The sequence below is a fragment of the Colias philodice genome, chromosome 3, assembly GCF_061535455.1.
Source record: "Colias philodice isolate Cphi_HAF_F1 chromosome 3, ilColPhil1 Martin Lab GWU primary, whole genome shotgun sequence".
Lineage (NCBI taxonomy): Eukaryota > Metazoa > Arthropoda > Insecta > Lepidoptera > Pieridae > Colias > Colias philodice.
The window spans coordinates 11,395,961-11,407,278 of record NC_143088.1 but is presented as its reverse complement, the minus strand read 5'-3'; the positions used below and the strand labels follow the sequence as shown (position 1 = coordinate 11,407,278).

The 11,318-nt window shown below is 35.4% G+C and overlaps 1 protein-coding gene and 1 long non-coding RNA gene across 3 annotated transcripts; one reads left to right on the top strand and one right to left on the bottom strand.

Annotated features, from left to right (window-relative positions):
• The first annotated feature begins 369 nt into the window (after positions 1-369).
• Positions 370-2,577, top strand: LOC149490048 (uncharacterized). Its single transcript, XR_016318377.1, has 2 exons — positions 370-1,508; positions 1,971-2,577. It is a non-coding gene; the product is annotated as an uncharacterized LOC149490048 (long non-coding RNA).
• Positions 2,578-3,734: 1,157 nt separating this feature from the next.
• LOC149490047 (kelch domain-containing protein 4) lies at positions 3,735-11,071 on the bottom strand. 2 transcript variants are annotated; one of them, XM_089714908.1, is made up of 10 exons: positions 10,828-11,071; positions 10,376-10,549; positions 9,055-9,176; positions 8,264-8,372; positions 7,778-8,005; positions 6,915-7,112; positions 5,473-5,627; positions 5,347-5,357; positions 4,768-4,974; positions 3,735-3,963 (listed from the first exon to the last, which is right to left on the bottom strand). In XM_089714908.1, the coding sequence occupies exons 1-10, from the start codon at positions 10,936-10,938 to the stop codon at positions 3,833-3,835; spliced, it is 1,446 nt and encodes a 481-aa protein (XP_089571034.1). In that variant the 5' UTR covers positions 10,939-11,071; the 3' UTR covers positions 3,735-3,832. The 2 variants fall into 2 exon arrangements, with proteins under 2 accessions (XP_089571034.1, XP_089571033.1); XM_089714907.1 differs by lacking the exon at positions 5,347-5,357 and adding an exon at positions 5,378-5,438 and having other exon boundaries at positions 5,511-5,627.
• Positions 11,072-11,318: the final 247 nt, after the last annotated feature.

The following is an 11,318-nucleotide window of genomic DNA, read 5'->3' as shown; positions in this document are numbered from 1 at the left end:
TGCCTCAAAGACTTTCGCTTTCTCTGACTCCCAGATCTCCAGTTTCTAGTTCATCTCCTGGCCATAGTCTTCAAGAAATTCCGCGTAATACTACAAACAATAAGTTAGTTCCAAAGAGATGTACCGGTTGCTATGAAAAATTAAAAATTCAAGGGCAGTTGGCTCGAAAAGCTAAACAAGTGCACACAGAGTGCAAAACATGTAAAAAAGCATTTTGTTTATATTGCTACAACGAAAAACATAATATTATGTGTTGATTGGTTCTCCTAATAATACTTACGAACATATTTTTCATAATAAAACGTTTTCCTTTTCACTGTATTTTTTGTTTTATTTCGAACTAATAGGATACACACACCTACCTATTGTCTGGCTAACGAAAGATGAGACTGGAAAAAGGCGGCAAATTCAAAAAATCAACATATGGCAACTTAGGTTATAGTTGGAAAAATAGTTTTAATACTTTTATTTATTATTTTCTCTTACGAGCAAAAAAAAAACAACAAACTCTTCATCTTTATAATATTGTTTTATGTAATATACTTAGTACAGTTAATTAGTGATACAGATAGACAAAAAAGAACACCGAATGAAAGCAAGAAAAAACACAATAAAAATACAATTAAATTTTGTTTAATCAATCAAAAAATTCAACCGCGAGTGAATAGTAAGAATCACTATCATTATCTCTGACTCTTATTATGAAGCCTTCCATTTCTGCAGTTATTCCATCTCGTTTTTTATACTATCTTCCAACACGAATAACATGGTCCGGTCATAGAAGAAATCTCGTCAAGATACTGATTTTGTGTCTTTAAACATTTTGAACGAAACAGATCATTCAATTTTTTTTATTATTGCTTGAATAGTTTATAACTGGACTATTGGTATCATCCATGTTACTTGCAAAATAATAAATATTAAACAATGCAATCAAAATGAATAGTATCAAAATATCAAAGTCACACTTAACAATGCATTGAGATATTTCACGTAAACACTCTTGTTTTTCCTTGAAAACTACATCTCTTTCAACTTGTTTCTTTTCAAATTTACTAATCATAGTAAAAAGAACCTTTTTTAAGTCGCATTTCAATGTTTTCGTCTCGTTTTCAATTAGAAATCACTAAAATCGCGGAAATAATTTTCACTTTGACACATCAACAACTCAGGTTTTAATAACAATTATAGTACGACATAAAAGAGATGAAATTAATTATTTTGGAACTAATTCGTTTTTCATTACCTGGCAACCCTGAATTGCCAATGTAGCTGTCAAGTTGAATAAAAATTTGTTGTTTTTTTCGTGAAGTGGAGAATTATTGAGATAAAATTGTTATTTAGAACAAGAAATTTAAATAAAAAAGGAGACATCATGAAAAAGGTTAAACGTAGCGGTGTCCGTGATGTCGTGTATAAAGTTTTTATTCGGTGTTTGTCCGAATTTCAAGCTGGAAAGTTATTGACTGATTTGGAAAACGTTTACAAACGTACAGCAGAATATACCGGTGAGATTCCATTTATTTTTGTTCAGTACTACGTAAAATAGAATATTCCATTAGTGACGAGTGTTAAATGTATGTATGTATGGCGATTATTACGTTTTCGCAATTTAATTTGAGGTTATTTGTATGTAAACAAAAACTTGTTTTTATAGTGCGACCAGCACAATTTGAGTCAAGAAGTTATATCCAATCCAACCAGCCTCAAATAAAGTACCTAGTTTAGATTTTACTACATAGTGTAGTGATAATTGTTTTCATACAGCTATCTATTAATCAATCAAACCATAAGAAAAAAAATCATATTTTAGATTTAGCTTACTAACTACTTACTAGTGTAGCGCAGGGACGCTGGCCTCCTACATTAAAAAAAATTTAATAAAATAAAGGAAGTTTTAGTTTTAAGCTACTATAAAAATATGTTAAATGTACTATTTGATTTTATTCATCTTAATTCGTTTGTTATAGGGGTTTCTGAAAGCACAGTACGCAGGATAGTAGAGGAAGGGAGTAGAAATGAAGGCAAATTTTCAACGCCAGCCAAACATAGGAGAGGTACTTCGAAACAGAGTGATGATCAGTCCTTTGAAGGAGTAGAATATTTAGATTTTGATGAATTATATTAATGTACAAAATTTATCTACAAAAAAAATAAAAATATGTAGTTTTCAAATCGCCTTGTTTTTTTTCTACCCGACGGACCCAGAAAGAGGATAATGTGTTTGAGCTGCATGTATGCTTGTTTGTTTGTATGTTTGATTCTATGTGCGCCTCTGCAGTCTAAACACTTGACCGATTTTTATAAAATAACTAATTCCAAATACATTTAAGTAAAATTTGACCTAGGTAGGTCAATTAAAATACTAATGTATTTTTGTCTTAAATTTACACTATTGCTACAATGAAACAATTATAACGGTTTAAATCGCGGTATTTATTTTAGATTATATTATATAGATTTTTAGATTTTTATTCTATAGTATCAAGATCGCTTGCGTCGCAGTATCAGTGTTGCTATATGAGCGACGGTGGCGCCCTCATTTATTTTCATCTCTTTTGTGTCGCACTGTACGTAATTATAAGTGTTGCCATATAAATTTTCGAAATAAAAAGCCAGTCTCATCTTTCGTTAGCCAAACAATACCTTAGTACCTACCACAGATAATGTATAAAACTTTTGCAAAAATTTATTTCAATTTCTTGAAGGTTAGGGTTTTCGCCACACGTTCACGTAATTTTATTTAGAACTAGCAGTCCGCCTCGGCTTCGCCCGTGGTACATATTTACGTTTTCTCTACGTCAGAACCATCCTCGTACTTCAAGGAATTTAATAAAAAAAGAATTAACGAAATCGGTTCAGCCGTTCTCAAGTTATGCGCTTACCAACACATTTTGGGATTCATTTTTATATTATAGATATCACTCCACGTTCATAACAAAAATATACCCCAAAGATTCTTGAAAAAAAGAGTCACCTGTGACTCACGAACTTATGCCAAAAGTTCACCATGAGTCATATGTGACTCATAGGACAGTTAAGTTGTTAAGACGGAGGTAAACACGTATTTGCAAAATCTTTACACATTAACATTCTTGTATGTTCAATAGCAATTTTTTTACATTCATTTTGTAAGACGAAGAGGAATAAGAAAAGATATCAAAATCATTCATATAGGTATTATAAAAACTAGACATTCTGATCACCTGATTTTCGCTGTGTGGCGGCGGTGCTCCCAGCGCCTTTACTTGCCGCCAAGTATTGCTCACTGGGCTGTAGAACAACATGGCCGCCAAGATACATCCCTGCCTGAAATCATTGTTTTTCTTTTGGAGAAATTATGTTCTTCATCGGAATGAATAATGTGGTTTTTTTTTTAATTTTCTTTCTATTTCTGCGATTATTTTTGGTATATTTTAATTTTTAATATTAAATACTATGATTTTATAAATCTTTTAAGTAGTGTGTGTTCGTTTTATTTAAAAAGATATACAGAAATACGAGCATCGACAAGCATGAAGAAGGGAAGGGGAAGGGGATCCTCAACTTACAACCTGCACCTGACTGAGGTTTTTGAAAAAGTAAATTCTCGACACATAACTGCGATATACTCGCAATATTCTAAAACAAAATATTTAAATTGCAAGCTATTCTAAGCGAATGCTAGTAATCTCGCGAGTTAGACTACTTACCTAACTTTTTTGGCTTAGATGATGAAAAAAAAAACACGCAAATCTTTTAGTAAAATTTAATATATTTTTTACAAATACACTTAAAAGTATTGTTTTTGTCTTATAATTAAGATGTTTTACATCACCACATATATCTATCCTTATTCATCGTCAGAATCATCGCTATCTTCTGTCTCGCTCTCCGAGTCCGATTCCTCCGAATCTGAACCAAGCCAGTCGGGTAACTTCGGCTGTGCGATGATTGTCTTCCATTCATTTAATTTGTGCAGATCTGAAATAATAATGGAAAGATTTTTATTACTAAATGACAAAACGTAAAACTAGTATTTCCGGCCGCGGCCGCGTTTTCAAAGAAAAACCCGCATAGTTCCCGTTCCTTTGGGATTTCCGGGATAAAGAAGTAGCTTATGTCTTATTCTGGGTTTTCAGCTACCTACATAACAAATTTCATTGTTATCGGTTCAGTAGTATTTGCGTGAAAGAGTAAAAAACATACATCCATCCACCCTCAAAAACTTTCGCATTTATAATAATATTAGAAAGATTGATAATGGAAGTATTGAATGTTATATGTTTTACGACGCCATTTTTCAATATGTAAAGTTTCCAGTATAAAAAGTTCGAAAAGAGTACAAGAATCGCCGACATGCGCCCGCTCACTGCGCGCGCCGAGTCACAAGTACGGGCTTGTTGCGTGCGTTGCCACGGCAACACGCACCCGCTTGTTGCGTGCGTTGCCATGGCGTCACGCGCCCGCTTGTTGCGTGCGTTGCCACGGCAACACGCACCCGCTTGTTGCGTGCGTTGCCATGGCGACACGCGCCCGCTTGTTGCGTGCGTTGCCACAGCAACACGCACCCGCTTGTTGCGTGCGTTGCCATGGCGACACGCGCCCGCTTGTTGCGTGCGTTGCCACAGAAACACGCACCCGCTTGTTGCGTGTGTTGCCACGGCAACACGCGCCCGCCTGCTGCGTGCGTTGCCACGGCAACACGCGCCCGCCTGCTGCGTGCGTTGCCACGGCAACACGCGCCCGCCTGCTGCGTGCGTTGCCATGGCAACACTCCACACTCACCCAGGCTGTACATGTCGGCCAGGTAGAACTGCTTGTCGTCCCGCTCGAGCAGGCCGCCGTACACGTACAGCACGGAGCGCTGCACGGCCAGCATCGCCGACATGCGCCCGCTCACTGAGCGTTTAGTGTCACAAGTACGGGCCGGTGTGGGCGTGGCCGTGGGCTTGGCCCCGCCCAGCTTCATGGTGAACACTTCGTCTGTTACCACTGCGGAGGTAAATATTATAGAACATTGTAAAAAAACCAAATGACAGCGAAAAGTGATATTCCGATAACCTAACCTTACCTAATAAAATGATTTTATTCTTATAAGGATTGAAAAATACTAAATTCTAAAATAGTCGTAAATCTAAAAAATATTAAAAAATAGTATCAAGCCAAGTAAAATTTCAAAATAGTCAGTAGTAAAAAAAAATACACTACTAATAGGGGAAAGAATTGATTCATATTCAATTGAGTATATCATCATTTGTTTGCAACATTTTTAAAAATGTCAACCCAAGTGAATTTTTAAATATTAAACTAAACCCAGCCTATTCACTAGCGCGTCAGTACATAATGTGTGCTCGTGCCAACCACACGTGACGTCACTATATAGAGCAGAACTAACCAGTAACACTCTCCTTATCACTTTCGTCCACTTGCATGTCAGCTTGCGTGCTAGCTTGCGTGCTAGCTTGCGTGCTAGCTTGCGTGCTAGCTTGCGTGCTAGCTTGCGTGCTAGCTTGCGTGCTAGCTTGCGTATTGGCTTGTGTTTCAGTGCGCAATGTGAGCTCGTGCCAGCGACACGTATCGAGGTCGAGTACTTGCCACTCGTCGCTCATTTCACCACGAAGGTCTTCTTCTGTTTCTTCCACATCCTGAAGTTTATAGGAAACTTGATTGACCAATTAGTCAATATTATTCTATGTACAAAAATCGACAATGAGCTACAACTATGTTATGGTAGAAATGAACTATGTTTTTCTGGTAGTTTTTACAAATATCTCCTCGTGCCAATATTCAACATTAACTTTATCGCTTTGAAGTTTGAAATAACATATTATATACAAGTAACGAATATAAGGGAAATGAGAACTTCTAAAATTCAGTAACAAAATTGACATTGACATGCAGCAAGTTAAAGAATAGAAGATTAAAATTAGTCACAAAAAATGTCACCACATCTTTTTTGTCTTCAGTAATTATTAAGACGAGTCTCCCTAACATAATTTCTGGCACTGAGAGACCGGTTACGGTACTAGACGCTAACACAGCCGTAATAAAGCTGAATATCGCGTGCGCTCTTTGATCGCGTTCGAGCTCGAAAGGTAAGTCTCAATTCTTATTTCGTTTATAACTAAAGTAATAATTGATCTAGTAATAAATATCTTAGGATTCGATAGTAAACTCTATTTTCTTACTGTTAACATTTATTTTTGACATAAAGTCCAAGTAAATCTTTAAAAAAATGTAATAATCCTTAAAAAAGGCATAATTTTTTAATAAAAAATAAATCGAGCGAAAAAAAATCTTTTCTCTTATCATTTGTAAAATTCTTATACTAGTCTTTGTTCACATACGTATATTCTCTAAAACTGTAAAGAAAATTAAAATCGATTCATAATTTTTTTTAATTTAATTTTAAAGTAGTGAAACTGGATTTTCTTAAAAAAACTGTATATTGTTATATCTAAAAAATGAGCCATTTCCGGATATAACAATATACAGTCTAATTGTTGCAAATAACCTCCCCTACCACCTCTTAAAAGGATCCGGTCTAATTACCAGTAACCCTGTATTATTTTTACTACCTATTGGTGTGCCTTTTAATTGGCGTAGCTTAGTATTTATTCATCTCAAAAATTGTATCACTAGCTGTAAGGTACCTTATTATAAATAAGTAAATAAATAAATAAATAAATAAAATGTTACAATTACGGTTATGTTACAAAATGTTAAATTATATGTTACAAAAAAAAATTACGTAACTGTCTTGTACATCGAAAGAAAAAGACCCAATAAATCATATACTAAAGTTCCATTTTGATTGTATGTGTGACTGTTTCAGAATATTAATGCAAATTCACATAAAATTTAGGGAGCCTCCCCTTAATTAGAAAAAACAATGCCTTCTGGTATCTGTAAAAACAACACTTGCCACTCACCCTCACCCCACCAAACACATAACCCCTATTGCTATGCACATTGACGGTAGCAGCGAGTCCCGCGCGCGCGCAGTTCCCGCCGGTCAGTGACCTCCACGTCCACGTGCCCTTGTGTGCGAGCTTGTACATGTCTGTGTGCGTGTGTGTGCGTTCCGTGCGACCTTCGCGTACGCGGGAGAAACCGCCGTAGATTATTAGCTGTGGAAATATAAGGCGTTAATTTTTAAATGTTGATTTTTAAAGTGAAACTTTTATTACATCGTCTCAAACTTTTTGGTCTGTGTAGCGCATGACGCGTGTATCGCGGCTGCCGAGTAGGTATACCTACTCGGCAGCCGACCGACACGCGACATGCGCTACACAAAGCAGTGTTCGGAACCGTTCGAACAGTTTCACTTTTACCGTGGTTTCATAAAACCACACAACATTTTATGTTTAATGCAGTGGTATTGCACAAAAATAATAACTTATCCTGTAAATGCACACCTTAAAAAAATATTTATAGATAATATGCAGTAAAATAAAACATCATTCACTATAGTCATACATTTATGTAATAAAAATCACCACTAAATAGATAAATGCAATTTAAAAGTAACAAAAGAATGAAATATCATAACTTGTTATAACACCAATACCCTTATTTAAATTAAAACTTGCTGTAATTACTCAACACGCTCATAACCACAATTAACAATACCAACTAGAATACTTGGTGTATTTCATAGAATGCTAGAATGTTATTGCATTTAAAATTTTGAACTATGTAATAGTTTCTATTTCATTATTGCCATGTTCTAGCTAAGGTACGATGAGATCGACATCTTTCTAAAAAACCGTAATCAGATAATAAAAATACTTACCGAATCACTCCCAGCCGGTAACATAACACAGGCAGACCTAGCACACGGCCCCCTACCACTGGGCACCAATTTCTCCCACTGCCTTGTATCCAAACAGAAAGTGTACAGATCGTCGAAGTATCGACATTCGCGACCGTCATCTGAATAACCGCCAAAGATGAACAGCTTCCGCCCGAGTTGGACCATTCGGTGCCCGGAGCGGGGGGACGGACCGTTTGGCGCTACAACCTATTAAATTATTTAAAATAAAATATTTTTATATGAAAAAATGAAAACACAACACATTAAATGTAATCTATTTAATTTATTATTTTAAGAATAGCTAGAATGAAAATTTTTTTGGTAATTTTTATTTGCAGTAATATCTAATATGACAGAAAGTAAGGGTTACTAGAAAAATCGTTTCCATAAAAAAATTAGGATCCTTTGCCATGAACAAAATCAAATTGTAACAATAGACAAATTTCAATAACTGAAAGGACATACCTTCTCCCATTTCTTGTCAGCAAGTGAAAAACACCATAAATCTTTATAGTGATAGAACTGTGTTTCTGTTGGACTTGTAAACTCTCCACCAAACACCCAGAGTTCACCTCTACAAGAAATTAATAAACATACAATTTATTAACTGAAATTTATTGCATGAATTAGGTTCGAATTTACAATTTAGCTAAAGGCTATTGCAGCGTTAGTGACACGTGTAACAGCTGCTACAGCGACTGAGACACGTGTAACAGCTGCTACAGCGACTGTGACACGTGTAACAGCTACTACAGCGACTGCGACACGTGTAACAGCTGCTACAGCGACTGTGACACGTGTAACAGCTACTACAGCGACTGAGACACGTGTAACAGCTGCTACAGCGACTGTGACATGTGTAACAGCTGCTACAGCGACTGAGACACGTGTAACAGCTGCTACAGCGACTGTGACACGTGTAACAGCTACTACAGCGACTGCGACACGTGTAACAGCTGCTACAGCGACTGTGACACGTGTAACAGCTACTACAGCGACTGAGACACGTGTAACAGCTGCTACAGCGACTGTGACATGTGTAACAGCTGCTACAGCGACTGTGACACGTGTAACAGCTGCTACAGCGAGTGTTCTACATGTAACAGCTGCTACAGCAACTGTGACACGTGTAACAGCTGCCACAGCGACTGTGACACGTGTAACAGCTGCTACAGCAACTGAGACATGTGTAACAACTACTACAGGGAGTAAGGTGGACTTCACTTTATTTTATATAATTATTTTATTAAATTTACCTATTAGCGGGTGTAGCAATCGCTTGATGTGCGCTGCGTGGCGGCGGCCCTCCCGGCGCCTTCACTTGCCGCCAAGTATTGTTAACTGGGTTGTAGAACAACAGGTCGTTGTACACCTCTGTCTGAAATTATAGTTTTATTTTTTTGTGTCATAAAAATTCTACATTTATTTTTATATATGTTGAGTTGAGAGTTTTATAATTGAGTTTTCATAATATTTCGTCATGTTTCAAATTGAATAAGCATCTAGAAATCACAATCAAAAATTATTATTTGATGCAGAACTCTGCCTGCAAATGTATAAGACACTTTTCTAATGAGCAAAACAATTAAAGTCAATATTGCCATGAAATAAAATGTTAATTTCAATAGATATTACAATGCCACTGGGACATTTTTTGATGTCTTTTCAAATATGTGATTATGATTATAGTTTTTTTATAAATATAATAAATTTGATGCTTCCAGTTTTTTTTTTTCCACTTACCCAAATTATATTCCACTTATATCATATTTTACAGTTGACATATTATTAATAAATTATAAGGGTAATTTGTAAGCTAAAGTCCGGTCGCGGAGCAGAAAGAATTTCGTACAATGACCTCTTTACCTACTGACAGTCGTCACAAACATTTTTGAATGAAGTGCAGCTTACATGAAATATTTGGAGGAGAAAATGTTTTTTACTAATTTATTAAATAAATGTCCTTTATTCATTTACAATACTTATTAGTTAGTTACATTTTAACTTTTTCAATAACCATGATATATTATATAAAAAAAAGTGTGCGTGTACACACATAAGAAATGAAACTTCTTAAATGAAATTTCTTTTCAAAAAATAATTTACTATGTACAATATTACAGAAATACGTTAGTCTAACACGCGATTTCGACTTAGGCGGATTTTGATTGGACATAAAGAGTTTGAGGCTTATTCTTATAAATTTTGAATTCACAAAATCATAATTGAACACCTGACACCAATCAAGCAAACACAAACCTTACGCTCTTAGGTTAAAGGTTTACAATCCCTAAGGACGGCGGTCATTGCACCTGTGCGAGCAAGACACATTATTTTTACAAGGGAGTGACAGTGACAGGTAATAACAGGTTAATGTACGAAATTCTTCCTGCTCCGCGACCGGACTTTAGTTATGGGTAAACCTTCTTGCACAATTGTGAAAATTCTTTCATCTCTAGAACTACAGCTACATTATTCTTGAATGATTTTTCCTATTCTTATCCTATTTCTACTCATGCCGATGGATTTAGTGAAGGATTTCTCTCACAATGAGTTTAAGTAATAATTTTAATTTACCTGCTGGCCATTATGATATTCACCACCAAATAAGATAAGTTCATTATTTATAGGATGGGGAGTGAGAGATGCGTAAGCTCTGGCTGATGGTGGGCCAGAGAGGGCTTTCTCTGTTGCTGCTGTTCTTTTAGCTTCCTCCCTTTCGATTTCTGCAATCACTTTTGCAATGTCTTCCTGGAAGACAAATAAAGAATATAATAGCGAAAGGGCATTATTCAAATCTTTTCAAAATATTATCTACGTAGCGATATTAATTATTATTGTGTACGATGTTTTGCCGGGTTACTGAAAGTAAATACATGCGGCATATTATGAATTTAATTATTATAAATAATTAAAATTATTTAAAGTGAGTTTTAACGAAAATTAGGAGCTCATATTCGTGAATTCTACTTAATTAATAGTAATATTATTATAGCATAATCTTAGACCATGTTGGTTTGTTTACTAACCTCTCCCATATTCGCAAGTTCTTTTTTTAGTTTATTCGCTAATTTTTTTTCTGTTTTAGCGGCAGTTTTAACAGCTCCACTAACTTTGTTCTTATTCTTTTTCTTACCCATCTTAGGTTAATTTGTATAAATACAATTAAAACCTTTTAAAATTATAATGATTCAAAATTAAACACAATATTGTGATTTTTGAGTTTTGACCAATGACAATGAGTTACCCTGAACCGCGCGCTGTCCATGTGCGGTTGACTTCAGCATAAAAAGGTACTCTGTGACTTCAGCTATACATTATTCCTCTATGGGTTGACTTTGACATTACGTTTTGCTATAGATTATAACTCAATAAGCGAAAAGAGAGTACAAAACATAATAAACCGAAAGGCGGTAATAAAAATTTATCAATGTGGATTAATGTAATGTATAATTAAATGGACATGAAATTAATAAAATCAAATTAAATATATCTTAATGACGTATGTCAAGTTATCAAA